Source organism: Mauremys mutica, unplaced genomic scaffold (genome assembly GCF_020497125.1).
Source record: "Mauremys mutica isolate MM-2020 ecotype Southern unplaced genomic scaffold, ASM2049712v1 000094F_np12_subseq_1:153747_obj, whole genome shotgun sequence".
NCBI lineage: Eukaryota > Metazoa > Chordata > Testudines > Geoemydidae > Mauremys > Mauremys mutica.
Window position 1 is genome coordinate 26,196 of NW_025422842.1, and position 14,079 is coordinate 40,274.

At 42.7% G+C, this 14,079-nt stretch overlaps 1 protein-coding gene across 1 annotated transcript in view; it reads right to left on the reverse strand.

The window, feature by feature from the left end:
• The window catches only part of LOC123356961 (katanin-interacting protein-like), a 70,423-nt gene that overhangs the window by 20,890 nt on the left and 35,454 nt on the right, over positions 1 to 14,079 (reverse strand). The window contains exons 6-7 of the mRNA XM_045000215.1: positions 10,234 to 10,353; positions 2,767 to 3,025 (exon numbers count right to left, since the gene is read on the reverse strand). Of these exons, the coding sequence (XP_044856150.1) occupies positions 2,767 to 3,025; positions 10,234 to 10,353 (379 nt within the window). The remainder of the gene's footprint in view (positions 1 to 2,766; positions 3,026 to 10,233; positions 10,354 to 14,079) is intronic.

Sequence of the window (14,079 nt, forward strand, 5' to 3'; positions counted from 1 at the left end):
TTAAATTAGAGTGAATAAATGAAGACTTGGCACACCACTTCTGAAAGGTTGCCGACCCCTGGTCTAGGCAGGCTACAGTCTCTGTTCTAGAAACCCTGACCCATGTTTAACTGTTTAGTGTGGAATAGCAATAGGGTCATGTTAACACCTTTGACTCTCTGAGCCCATTCATTCAATCAAAATTAGCACTACAGACACATCTGAAATAAGTGTCCATCTCAGGAATTATTGCAGGGAATGACCCACATTTCTTAAATGCCCTACATGGCTCAGAACCCAGCATGGCCCCTGTCATTACCCAAAGAGGGTAGCTATTTATACTGTGCTAAAAACTACACTACACTAAAAACTAATTTAACTAACTATATTAGTTAGTCTAATTCGTTATACTAATGAAGCATCAAACATCTAACTAATTAGACTACAATGGAGCAATTCAAGGATATGAGGTGAGTTCTGCTAGTTCTCTGCAGTAACAGCAAAGTAACTGAGGCAGTCAGGGGGTGCACCCCTTTATATAGTGTAGGGAGATGACATTCCCCTTGTGTGAGACCACTTGTGCACCCTACAAACAGACATGGCTTTTAAAGGCAGTTCCACAGCTTGATGCCAGGGACATCATATGCCACAAGTGGGAATGAACAGAGGCCGTAAAAGAAGACATAATTATTGCGCAAATTAATAGAAAAGCTGATATAAGATTCAATTAATAAAGAATTAAAGGACAGGAATAAAGTTAATGCCAGTCAATATGGTTTTATGGAAAACAGATCTTATAAAACAAACCTCATTTCATTTTTTGATGAGATTACAAGATTGGTTGATAAAGGTAACAGGAAAGATATAATAGACTTAGACTTTTGTAAGACATTTGAATTGGTTTCACATGATATTCTGCATAAAAATTAGCCATGTCCAATACCAACAACACTCATGTTAAATGGATGAAGAACTATGTAACTGATAGGTCTCAAAAAGTAATCATCATCGAATGGGGTGTTTCTAGTGGTGTTCCACAGGGATCAGTTCTAGGCCCAATACTATTCAACATTTACATCAATGATCCAGAATCAAATGTAAAATCATGGCTAATCAAATTTGCAGATGAAACAAAGATAGGTGGAACAGTAAATAATGAGGATAGGGGAGTCAAAGAGAGTGAACTGAATCACTTGGTAACCTCGATAAAAAATATGTGTTTTAATACAGCCAAATGCAAAGTTATACATCTAGGAATAAGGAATGTAGGCTATACTTACAGAATGGGAGACTATCCTGGAAAATAGTGACTGTGAAAAGGAGGTAGGGGTCATAGTGGACAAGCAACTAAAAATGAGCTCCCAGTGTGATGCTGTGGCAAAAAAGAATAATAAGATCCTTGGATGGATAAAGAGGGAAGTAGAGAGATGATTTCACTCTGTGTTGGTGTGATGGGCTGTACAAACTCCACACTGGGAAAGAGGGGGTTAAGGAGTAGCTCTGGTCACAGGAGGCTCTACCCAGCAGAGCCTTCTGGACGTGCTGTTTATGGAGATAGAGCTTACAAGGCACAGCACGGCTCAGCCAGGGCAGTCAGTGCAAGGGAGCAGACCTCCACTGGTAGCTCATGCAGCAATCCAGAAGGAACTCCACACCACCCTGAAAAGATTCAAAACCGCAAACCACCACAGAAGGGACAGCAGAGAATCTGCTTCTGAGTGGGGAAGGGAACCTCCTGCCCCCTTCTGGGAGTACATGTTGCAGTTGTTAGCCAGGCCTTCGCTGTGCCTCTGGAGAGGCAGGGATGCAATAGGAAGTAACCCATGGAATAGGCTGGATGATACCCTGGCCCACGTTGCACACCTGAACTGTCTGCCCCAGGGCCCTGGGTTGGAACCTGGAAGAGTGAGAGGACCTGAGTTCCCCTACCTCTAACCCCTGGGCTCAAACCCACTAAGCACTACCACCAACCCCCAGGTTTGAACCCACTAGGTGCTACTACCAACCTCAGACTTGAACCCACCAGGCACTACTGCCAAACCAGGACTTGAACCCACTAGGTGGTATGACTAGCCAGTGCGCTGATGACTAGGGGATGTTGTCTAGGGAGACAGTCTCCCATTACAATTAGTGAGGCCAGCACTGGAATACTGCATGCAGTTCTAGTGTCCACATTTAAACAACGTCTGTTAGTCTATAAGGTGCCACAGGATTCTTTGCTGCTTCTACAGAACCAGACTAACACGGCTACCCCTCTGATACTTGACACATTTAAACAGGATATTTAAAAACTGGAAAGGGTGCAGAAAAGAGCCATGAAAATTATACTAGGGCTGGAGAAAATGCCTTGCAGTGAGAGATGTAAAGAACTCAATCTGTTCAGTTTATCAAAAAGAAGATTGAGAGATGGCTTGATTACATGGGGAGAAAAAAACCAGGTACTAAAGGGCTCTTTAATCTAGTGGAGAAAGGCAGAGCAAAAACCAATGGCTGGAAGCTGAAACCAGACAAACTGGCACCAATATTTCACAGCGAGGGTGATTAAACATTGGAACAAACTACCAAGGGAAGTGGTAGATTCTCCATCTCTTGAATTCTTCAGATCAAGACTGGAATCCTTTATTGGCCTAAATGCAGGGATACCTGGGTTAAACATAATGGCCTGTGCTGTACAAGAGGTCAGATTAGATGACAAAAGGTTCACTTTTAGCCACAAACTCTATGCATAAAAACTAGAATTACTACTGCAACACTGCAGCTGAACTGGTACAGGACACAAAGACTTACTTGTCAGATTCTGCTTAAATTCCAGCACAAGAGCACCAGCATCAAGGTCACAGCATCTTCCAGCCTCCTGATACTTTGGAACATCCTTCAGTAACGACTCACTGCTGGGCAACTGGAGGCTTCCAAAACTTGCAACTGTCTCTTCCACCTGAGAGTGCTCCAAAAGCACATCCTCTTCAACAGAGTCATAGTCATCACTAGAACAGTCCTTCTCCATCCTTTTCTGACTTACACTGAGTTCCAAACTTCTTCTCAATTCCTGGTACAATCCAGACAGATTTGTCAGCAAAATCTCACATATGTCTTTCAAAATAAAACCAATTAAGTTGCTGCTCCTCTCACCCCCAAAAAGAAAAAAATACAAACGCTTTTTATAAATACACACAGCTGGAAGGCAGCTGGAAACATTTGGGGCCTTCACAAGCAAGAGCATGGAAGTATAGTATTTCAGGGAAAGCTATGAAACTGAGTAAATAGACTAAATTTAAAAAAAAAATTAATTAAAATGTAAAAGTTGCTGAGGGACAGCAATGCAAATTTTAAATCTACAAAAGCCAGGAAACAGTATACAGCTACACACCTTACCTTCTCTCATATACACAGCAATAGCTGCTCACGAACACTTTCCCTTGGCAAATCAGCCCTACTCAGCAAGGTCATACCTAGACAACCTTAACTCAGCCCTCTGTTGCCAGTGTTCCAGAGGGATTAATGTTTATTTCTCACAGTTGTGGCTTTAAATCTGGCAGTAATCCCCTTTAGAAGCTTCCACCAGTTATTACAAACAAACCTGTTTATTACAATAATATTGTAAACTATAATATATTACTATGGCCCATTACAACAATCTGTAACTCACTAATACTTCTTTGTCCTATGGCTATAGAGGTGTTAACTTCCCCCTTCACGGGTGAATGCTCTCTTGCAAAACATATTAACTCCTTATCTGTTCCACCCTTGTATTTAGCTGTGACACTCTGAGTACATGAAGAAGAGCTCTGTGTAAGGTCCCAAGCTTGTCTCTTTCACCAACAGAAGTGTCACCTTGTCTCTCTAATATATTACTAGTATCTTTCTGAGAGATGTATGGCATAATGAACTCTTATTTATTTTATTTTTATAAAAATGGAAATGTCATTGTCATATTCAGAGTGGTAGCCGGGTTAGTCTGTATCCACAAAAACAACGAGGAGTCCGGTGACACCTTAAAGACTAACAGATTTATTTGGGCATAAGCTTTCGTGGGTAAAAAACCCACTTCTTCAGATGCTTTCGTGGGTAAAAACCCCACTTCTTCAGAGAAGTGGGGTTTTACCCATGAAGGCTTATGCCCAAATAAATCTGTTAGTCTTTAAGGTGCCACCAGACTCCTCGTTATTATTGTTATATTAAGACTCTGAGCTACAGGTAGTCAGCCAAAAGTTATTTTAATTCTGTAGCATTGTTGTTGTATTGTGTGTGTTTCCTTGTTTTTTAAAATACAGAGGGGTGGCTCTTCTTTTCTTTCTATTCTCCTAATCTTTTTGCCTCCCCTTCTCTGCCATAAATTATTGGGGAGGCTATCTACTTCTCTAGTGAAGCGTTATTGTTTAATGAAGGTGGTTTTAAGTGTGTTAAGGTGCACATTCTGGACTTTCTCTTCAGAGCATATTCTGTGGTATCTAAGTGCCTGGCTGTAGATAACATATTTCTTGGTGTTGCTGCATCAGTGGAAGTAAGTGTGGTGATCTGTGGCTTTCTTGTATATAGTTGTCTGTAGGGTTCCATTGTTGACACTGATCGTGCTATACAGGAAGTTGATGCTGGTGTTGGAATGTTCTACAAAGTTTGATGGATGGTTGTTGATATTGTAGTGGAAATCAGCATTTAGGTTGTCTGTCTAAAGGATAAGAACCTAAGGATGGCCATACAAGGTCAGATCAATGGTCCATCTAGCCCAATATCCTGTCTTCTGACAGCAGCCAGTGCCAGATGTTTCAGAGAGAGTGAACAGAACAGGGAAATGTATTGGATGAAAATGATTGATGTATTTCAGGCATATAGTTGGTTTCATGTTGCCTTTATCCAGAAATTCTTCCTTGAGGTGGCCCATGAAGAGGTTGGCATGTTGGGGATCCATCCTGGTACCCATCCATGGCCGTTGAAGAAAACCACTCAATGGATGTCCCAGAATAAAAACTCAATAAGCACTGGAACAGGGATTGTATAAAATATGCCAATAGCCAAGCATTTTTTGTTTGTTTGTTTTAATATGCCTGAAATGTTATACAAGATCACATCTGGCATAGCTCAGAACAGAACCTAAGTTTCTTCAATTTAGCCACATTTCCTCTCAGAAATAATCTGCCAAATGTATATGCTTGACTCTGCTTTTATAGAATGGGGCTACTCCTGCATGTGTAACTCACTGTTTCAGTGCAATACACATCCGACTCTAGCAGTAGCTGATCCACAGACAAGAACAGCCTACTACTGCTGATAACTGTAGCTCAAGTTGTGGTATCTATGGTGGGGATCTGAATGTCCTAGGTTAAAATCCTACTGATAACCCAGGTGAATATTATTAAAGTTATACATGACAGAATTCCTTTTTTTTCATTTTTTTTTTAAATCTAGAAAATTACATACAAAAGAAGGGGCAGTGAATAAGACAGGTCTGAATAGTAACCAAGAAGGGGTGCATATCTCTCTTCACATTAAGGGAGAGGGTGAATTTTTATGAGCATGCGCTGTGCAGATTCTTCTATACAGCACAATATACCTTTGGGTCTGCACTCTAAGGGAGGTGGGCCCTGAGTACTGGGGCAAGTCCCTTAAGCTGTGTCTTCCCAGAGCTGATCTCAGTATCTGTGTCTTTCTGCAGCTGGGTGTGGCCCTGCCTGTGTGTGTGCTAGAAGAGGTTTAAGAGCCTGGCTCAGCAAGACAGGTTAAAGGGGGCCCATGCTGGCAGAACAGGAGGGCTCAGTGGTATCTCAGCACATCAGGTGGTGCCTTGAAAGGGGGCAACCCATTACAGATGCCTAACTCTGGGCTGGAGTCTGCTCAGAATTCACAACTGTGAACCCTCTCCTGGAATTAGGGACCTAAACTGGAACAGCCATTTCTCAAGTAAAAAATGAAAAGGAGGTGCTGCCCTCCTTTATACCCAAGGGTGCAGTCATTAGAGCACTCACCCAGGATGTAGGAGATCCAGGTTAAGTCCCCATTCTGCCTGATTCAGACCAAGGACTTGAACTTAGGTCTCCTAATTGCATCTCCTAACCACTGGGCTACGGGATATTCTGGGGTGGAGTGGGGATGTCTTTTTTATTCTCACTTGTTGAAATGGTTCGACTTTGGATGAAATACTTAACTATTCACTGGAGCAGGGACTGAAACCCAGGTCTGCCAGGGGAGTGTGCTAATCACTAGGTTATCCAGTCACTCTCTCTCTCTCTCTCTCTCCTGAATATTAAAGTATTTTACACAAAGTGGAACAACTTGAACAGAAGAGAGTGAGAGAGCCCCACCCCAGAATACCCTCTAGCTTAAGGCACTCAGCTAGGAAGGGGGACCTGGATTCAAGGCCCTGCTCTGAATCAAGCAGAGCAGGGATTTGAAACCAGGTCTTCCACATCCTAAGGGAGTGCTCCAACCATCGGCTATTAGGGGACACCACCTCAGCTGGCTTTTTGTGAGGGCCAAGATTTGGTACTCATGTTCTTAGGCAGCTTCTGAGCATGTCTACCAGATCAGGCGAGACAGGCAGGGGAATGTCTAGCTTGTGAATGTTGCTGGGGTTTCGGCAGGAGTTCAGTGCCAAGCTGCGTGGCAGTGTTGAGTTTCAGGAGGCTGTGTGCAGGCCCAGAGGCAGAAATTTAGTTGCCAGGGGGACTTTACCAGAGGAAAATTAGACACCTAGAAACTTTAGACAACAACAGATTACAGGGCAGCTAAACTATGGTTCTGTGAATGTCAGTGGCACCTAAACACTGCACTTAGGCACCTAGCTACTAGCTTAAATCTCCCTTGTAAATCTCACCCTAAGTGTCCCAAGCTGGGTGTTCAATAACTGAGGCACTCAAAATTCATGCACTCTTTTGTAAATGTTGGCCAAAATCTCTTTGTATTTCAGATCCCCGTCTGCAAAATGCGATTAATAATTCTTTCTTACTTCACCAGGGTGTTATGAATACTAATTCTTTAATGTCTGTGAGACTCAGATACTCTAGTGAGCAGCATAGTAGAAAAGCTGTGAGGATATAAGTAATTACGTATTCAATGCAGGGTTTGGACGGTGTGCAGTAAATAAATCCTGGTGCCATATAATGAATAATGAGGTTAAAAAGCAGTGTTGAACAGCTGTCTCATTCAATCAGCACCATCCATCAGAGTGACGGAAACCAGCTTCAACATTGTTACTGAGCATGCTCAGTCTGTGTGAGCATGTTCAGTACAAGACAAGCAGCAAATCTGAGCGGGCACGTGACCCCACATGTCCCCCACCCAGCTAATGCATTGCCTCTGCTATACAATGAGGGCTCAATTCTGCTCCCTTTACTCCCATTGACTTTAGTGGTATATGTTTGGGACCTGAATGAGACAGGGACCCTGTGGAAAAAAAGAGACTATATTTGTGTGCATTGAAATCTTTATTAATTATTATTAATAATACTTTCTATTATAAGACCTAGTTTTCAGCTGCTTTTTACTTTGATAAACTTTGACCACTCAGGCTGAAGTTTTCCATGCTGGGTTTCAAGCTCATGCTGAATTTTTTGGAAGATTTTAGTAAAAACAGTTCAGCCATTTCCCAAAAAGAAGTTAAGGACAAATTAATTGCTTTGCCCACATTACATTTTTTTTTAAAGCTGTTTCAATGAGAAGCTCTAATGCTTCCATTCTTTGAAGCAAGGAGTTAAATTTGGCAGGGGGTTGCCCTGGTGTCAGCTTTTTGCTGTCCCTATGAAAATTCTCCCTAATTTGGCCAATTTATAAGCCTCTGAAGCTCTGAATGCACACAAGTTCAACAGAGTCTTGTTAGAATTTGGAAGCTAATGTCTCGCAAGATTTCATTTGTACTGAGCATGCATCATCCCAGGATACCCACGGCTGAGCTGGACTTATCCTGCAATTGCTCCTCTTGGATGCCAAGAACAACTAGGATGCGAAGCACAAGAACTAAGTGCAGGGATACTGTCTCTACTGGTGTTCTCAATGTTCCCTCTGCTGGTGCCCAGGCAGTGAGGAGGAGAAAGAGGAAGAAGCCACACTGGAATGGTGGTGAAAGGAGAAGACTGGAATGAAGAGCCAGAAAAGAGAGAAGGAACTGGGACAAGAAGTTGAGGTGGAGATGGACTGAGACAGGTTGGAGGGATCAATGGGGAAAAAGGTATCAGGCTTGGGAGAAAACAGGGGTAGAATGGTCTGTAACTTCCCCTCAGAACCTGGAACAGAACCCAGGATTCCTCTGATGTCAACATTCCTCTGATGGCAGCCAGCAGATGTGAAATCCACTAATACAATGTATGTGTAACAGGGTAGCTGGCCCTGTAAATGAAATTAGGCCCAGGTCCCCAGTCCACATACAGGTGCCCTAGTTTGGTGTAATTAGGAGGGAGGGCTGCCCTGAAAAAGTTATAAATAAGAGAGCCCAAAGACATGAGAGTGTTCAGAACCCAGACTAGAAGAATTCAGAAGAAGAGTAGAGCTGGGTTGAGAATTTCAGGAAGGAGATGCCCCTGAAGGAGGGAGCAGTGAGCATTTCCTTACTGAGCAATGAATCCTGGTCATGTTGGTGGAGGTGGGAAAACAGCTGTGGGAGGGTCATTTACAAACTTTCCCAGGCCAGAGTGCCATGCCCAGAGAGAGCTGAAGGTTGAAAGCCATGGAGGCAGATGCCTCCTGGCTCTCAGAGCTGCAGAGCTGAAGCCAGAGGGATGAAGACTGGGGAATGGTTAAAGGGTGAGCCTACTGATGTCTCCAAGCAGGAGCTGGAAACAGGGTAGAGAAGCTCCCTAGCTAGAGGTACTGGGATGAGGTGTAGTAAGAAATGCCAGAGCCGTGCTGAAGTGCTGGGGCATGGTGAGAGACACTGGGGCAGTAGTTGTTATGTTGACAGACTGGTGGAATTTGAAAGATTGACTGAGCTGGAAAAATCTGGATTATGGTTTTGGGATCTTCTGTAACAAATTAATCCTGTAAAGGGCTTTTTATTCTCTGAAATCCTGCATGGAGTTACTGGGATGCTGGAAGAAAGGGCAAACTGATGCACCAGTCATGTCACAGCCTACCAGAGGATGGTGCCCCAGATGGGATTTGTCCTATTACATACGGTGGAGTGGGTGATCCCCTGTGAAGAGTGGAACTGCATATGTCTGGAAAGGGAAAATTGAGGCATTGGAACACTGCAGGACCACCCTGAGGGCATGCCCTGGAGGTAGTCGTCCTTCGACATTGTGCTTCACCTTACTCACAATATAGAGGATGACAATTTACTACTGCTATCAGTGACTTGGTTAGCTCAAGTGACAGCAGTCTGTGCTGTGGATGTAAAACTTTTAACTCTGCTGATGAATCATGTGGGAGTCAATATGGGGTTCCACATGATGGAAATGCTGTTTTTTTCAGCTTATTTTTTATAAACTTAGGAAATTACATACAAAAAAATATAAACATTAAAAGAACACTCAGGTTGCAAAGTCAAGCAGTCAGAAGTTAGGAAATTCCAGTTAGGAATGCATTGTGATACAGTCTCTAATTACATGGTTACAATTTATTTTTTTTGGTAACTGGATTTAATTATCTGGCCTATGTTATGTAGGAGGTTAGAGTAGAGATCTAATGGTTCCCTTCTGGCCTTAAAATATAAATCTATGAATATCCCTGGTGAATCAGGAAAGCTAGGCTGCAGGAGGCATGAGTTAGGCTCTGGGGGTGAAATTGGGCTCAGGGGCACCATAGGGGCAGGCAAGGACAGTACAGTTTCGGGGTGACTATGGGGCTGAGTGGACTGTTGCATGGTGCACCAGGGGAATAGAGTAGGGAAGTACGACAGAGGAATCAAAGCGCCAGAGGGATCAGGGACATAGGAGCGGGGAGAGGCAGAGATTTCAGGCTAGAGAATTTGGTTGAAGGGCATGTGTGCGTACATGTATGTGTATGCATGGGGACAGGGGATGGCCTGAAGCTATGAAGGCAGCTTGGGGCCCTCATCTTCCTGAAAAGGAAATGGTTTAGGCAGGGGCGGCTCTAGGAATTTGGCCACCCCAAGCAGTCATGCCTGCGGGAGGTGCACCGGAGCCACCCTGCCGGACCACCCTGCCGCCCTGCTGGCAAAATGCCGCCCCAAGCACGCGCTTGGCGCGCTGGGGTCTGGAGCCGGCCCTGGGTTTAGGTTCCAATCACCCTGCGAAGCTTTTGATAAAAATTGTTCTATTATCAGATTATCTATAAAGTTTGGCAAAAACATAAAAGGCTGTACCACACCTTTACATCATCAATACTTAAAAGTATTCTTTCCTTTTCCACATCACCATGTACTTGCAGTTCTGGGTTCTGGGTGGTGAATTTAAAGTCACTGACAGGACTTCTGGGAGACTTGAGATTCTGGAAGCAAAAATACAGAACAACTCACTGTAGCTTCACTTACAGGTACATTCCCTTCTCATAGACAACCAGTCAAAGGTGGATAGGCTGTCTCTTGAAAGAGAAAAGAAAGAGCAACACAGTACTTCCAATATACAATGGAGGTTTTACTTTTAAAAGAATTAGAAAATGTTTAGGGAAATTATCTTAGAAACACTTTAAACAATAAAACATATTTGAATTTAAAAACAAGGCAGCAAAGAGAAAGCACTCACACTGTATTCAGCCTGTGCTGTGCAGGCATAAAGAACTTCATATCTTTCTGTGCAAGGACTGAGACACCATGAGGTCTGCCTGCATTAGGCCCCAGAAAGAGTGCATGAAAGTGCCCCAGGCCTCCCTGTACCCACTGATAAATCCAACATATAGCCAACCCAAAGTGCTCCACAGTGTAGAGAAGGCACACTGGGGAACAAGAACTTTTATTGCTCTCTGTGACTTTGTCGCCCATGTGGCAGAAGGACAGGTCCTGTACCACCTCTTCCACCCCGTGACACACCCTGCACACCTGATACTGATACCTGTCAGCAGGATGCATCAAAATTTGTCCTGAGTGCTTCTGTGCATCAATCCAGGGGATGTTTGACATTCCCTCTACTACTTCAAGCAAGACATTGCCTCCTCTAAAGAGCCACATTCTATCTGCACCAAGGGGGGGGAACAGTAATCACCTGATTTCTACATGTGTTTTAAAAATCTGAATAAATAAAATTAATTATAGATGTCCACAAGGTGTCCACAGCACTGATCTCATACATTAAAAATGACAACATAGACAAAGGACTGCCCATAAAATACATCCACCTCAACTAACTCACAACACCCTCAACAGCCTTAAGAAAGGGAAATAAGATGGGCTTTTCAGCATGCTTGGAAGGTTAACAAAGCGGGGGAGCGAGTTCCAAAGCTGAGGACCGCTCCTGGAGAATATCCTGCCAGCAGTTCCCTCTCATTTATAGTGAAGGAGTTGCTTCTTAAGTGCCTCTGCTAATCTCAACAGTGACAGCATATTTTGGGCAGAGACCAACACCCTGGATTCCATGCAGAAACTTACTGGAAGCTGATATAGATGACAGAACATTGGTTTAATATGCTCCCAACAGGCAACTTCACAGCATAGCCTACTAGTTAGAGCACTGGCAGTCAAGAGATCTGGGTGCTATCCCTGACTGTGCCATTGGCCTACTAGGTGACCTCAGACAAGTCACTTCAATGCTCTGTGTGCCTCAGTTTCTTCATCTGTAAAATGGGACTAGTGATATTTACTTCCTTTGTAAAGTACTTTGAGATCTACTGATGAAAAGTACTTCAAAAGAGCTAGGTATTATTATTACTCTTAATAAGCAGACTGAAGAATTCTGAATGGTTCCAAAGTGTAGCCCAGGTAGAACACATTACAGCAATTTAAGGCCATGTCTACACTTACAAGCTTAAGATGGCACAGCTATACCAATGCAGCTGTGCCAGCACTGTAAGACCACTCATGTAGCCACGTTATGCTGATGGGAGAGAGCTGTCCCGTCAACATAATAAAGCCAGCTCAGCGAGCGGCAGTAGCTATGTCAGCGTGAGAGGGTCTCCCAACAACAGAGCACTATGCAAACTAGAACTTATTACAACAAAATTTATGTCACGCAGGGAGATCACTAGTAGTGAAGTGACAAAGACATGGACAGTTAAGGCAAAGGCTACCTCAGGGAGAAAAGATCTCACTTGTCCTTCCAGATGCAGATGGGGAAAAAACACTCTTGCTACAGCTACGACCTGCCCTGGACATCTAACAGCCATCAAAATAGTACTCAAGCTAGTACTCATGCCTGCCTGACCTGATGGCCCTCTCCCTTTATTTGAAGCTGACTAAAGCTCTTAGTGTCAAAGAAAACAAAAAGATAAATGGAATTTCTAATACAGTTTGGTCTGTCAGCAAGAGTAATACATCTATAAGTGTTACACACTGAAAGGCTTGCAATTTGATGGTATAAACAGCATAGGTGTCAAATATGCCTTGAAAATATATTTTTACCAATTATTGTTCTCTCTCTGCCATTTTGATTGTTTGTGGCAAATAAGAATACCACCAATCCCACTACACATATTCCAAACCTTTGGCTTCCTCTCCCAACAAAAGACAATGAGAATCAATATGCACATTCCAACAGGTGAGGCATCTCGTCTGGGAGCATCAATCAAGCTAAAGTTCAAGTATGCATTTTCCAGGAAAGAAGCCTTCCAGCTATTGTTAGATTTTCAAACCAAAGAGACTCTCTCTGTCTGGTTATATAGAACCCCAGGGGTCGACAAAAAGGGAAAAACTGTTTACGATATAACTTGGTGGGCAACCCACAAAAAGCTGAAGTTCCAGAGGTCAAGCTGCTTACTACCCAAAGATCCATAATATATCTTTCACCTCAAATTAGAAACTATGTATTTGTTTGCCTTATGATTGACATACACAGATCTCTCTAGGTGGATAATCTGTCTTGTTCCCTCAATGCTATGTCTTATATCCTATGGCAGTGTTGCAGTCTGTTACAGAACACCAGGTCACAAAACAGACCAGGACGACTGCCTCCTTACACACCTGTTGAAAGTGAAGTCATATTTAAGCCTGCTGTGAATTGTCAGAGTCTATTCTGATAATGTTTAAGTGTAAGCATACGTAGAACTGCACATGTGTAAGAAATTGCAAGGTAATCATGTTTCTGTGAAAAATAAAAGAGAAAGTAACTAATAAGCTAGAAAAGACCAGTTTGAACTAACACTAAATCAGTACTGATAGGGAGGAGATTTAACATGGAAATGAGAGACTAATACATATGTATAAAAAAATATAAAGTTATAAGTAAGTCTGTGAAACAAAGGGAGGTTGAAGCTGTATTGAGTCATGCTGGAGGCAACTGTGATGAGATCATCCTGATAAGATTCCCACTTGTAAGTAACTGATCACTACTTGCTGAGTGTTTTGCTTTAGATACAGCAGCTGAGCAAATGAATCTCAGTCCAACAGCACCTGTCGATAATGTGTAGGGAAAAAATTGTGTGATCACGGGAGACTTCAGTTTGAGTGACAAACCTGAGGTGTCATACTGCCAGTACTAAAACATCCTGGAATTTCTAAATAGTATGGATGACAATTTCCTAACTCAAAATGTGTTGCAGTCAACATGGGGGAATTCAGCAGTAGATCTTGTCCTAACCCATAAAGAGGAAGTGATCACAGAACTAAAAGATAATGGTAGCTTAGGTACATGTGACCATGACTTGATCACATTTATAATGTGCAAGCAGAATAAAGTCCAAATCGGTAATATATATACTTAGTCCTTTAGTAGGGCCAATTGTACAAAGCTGAAAACAGTTTTGAGCCAAATCAACTAGGAGGAAGAATTTAATCAGAAAAATGTGAATGATAATTGGGAATCATTTAGGAACACCTTATTAGATGCCCAAAAAGACACAATTCCACAACTCAGGAAGAAGGTCCTATTGATTAAAAACCAACCTCATTTAGAGAGGAAGTGAAGGCAGCTATACAAAAAAATATAACAAATGGAAGACAGGGAAGTTGATAGTAAAGACTATAAATCCGAAGTTAGGAATTGTAGAAAATTGATAAGGGAAGCTAAGGGACATAAGGTGAACTCTATGGCCAGCAGAGTTCAGGACAATAAATACATATTTTAAATA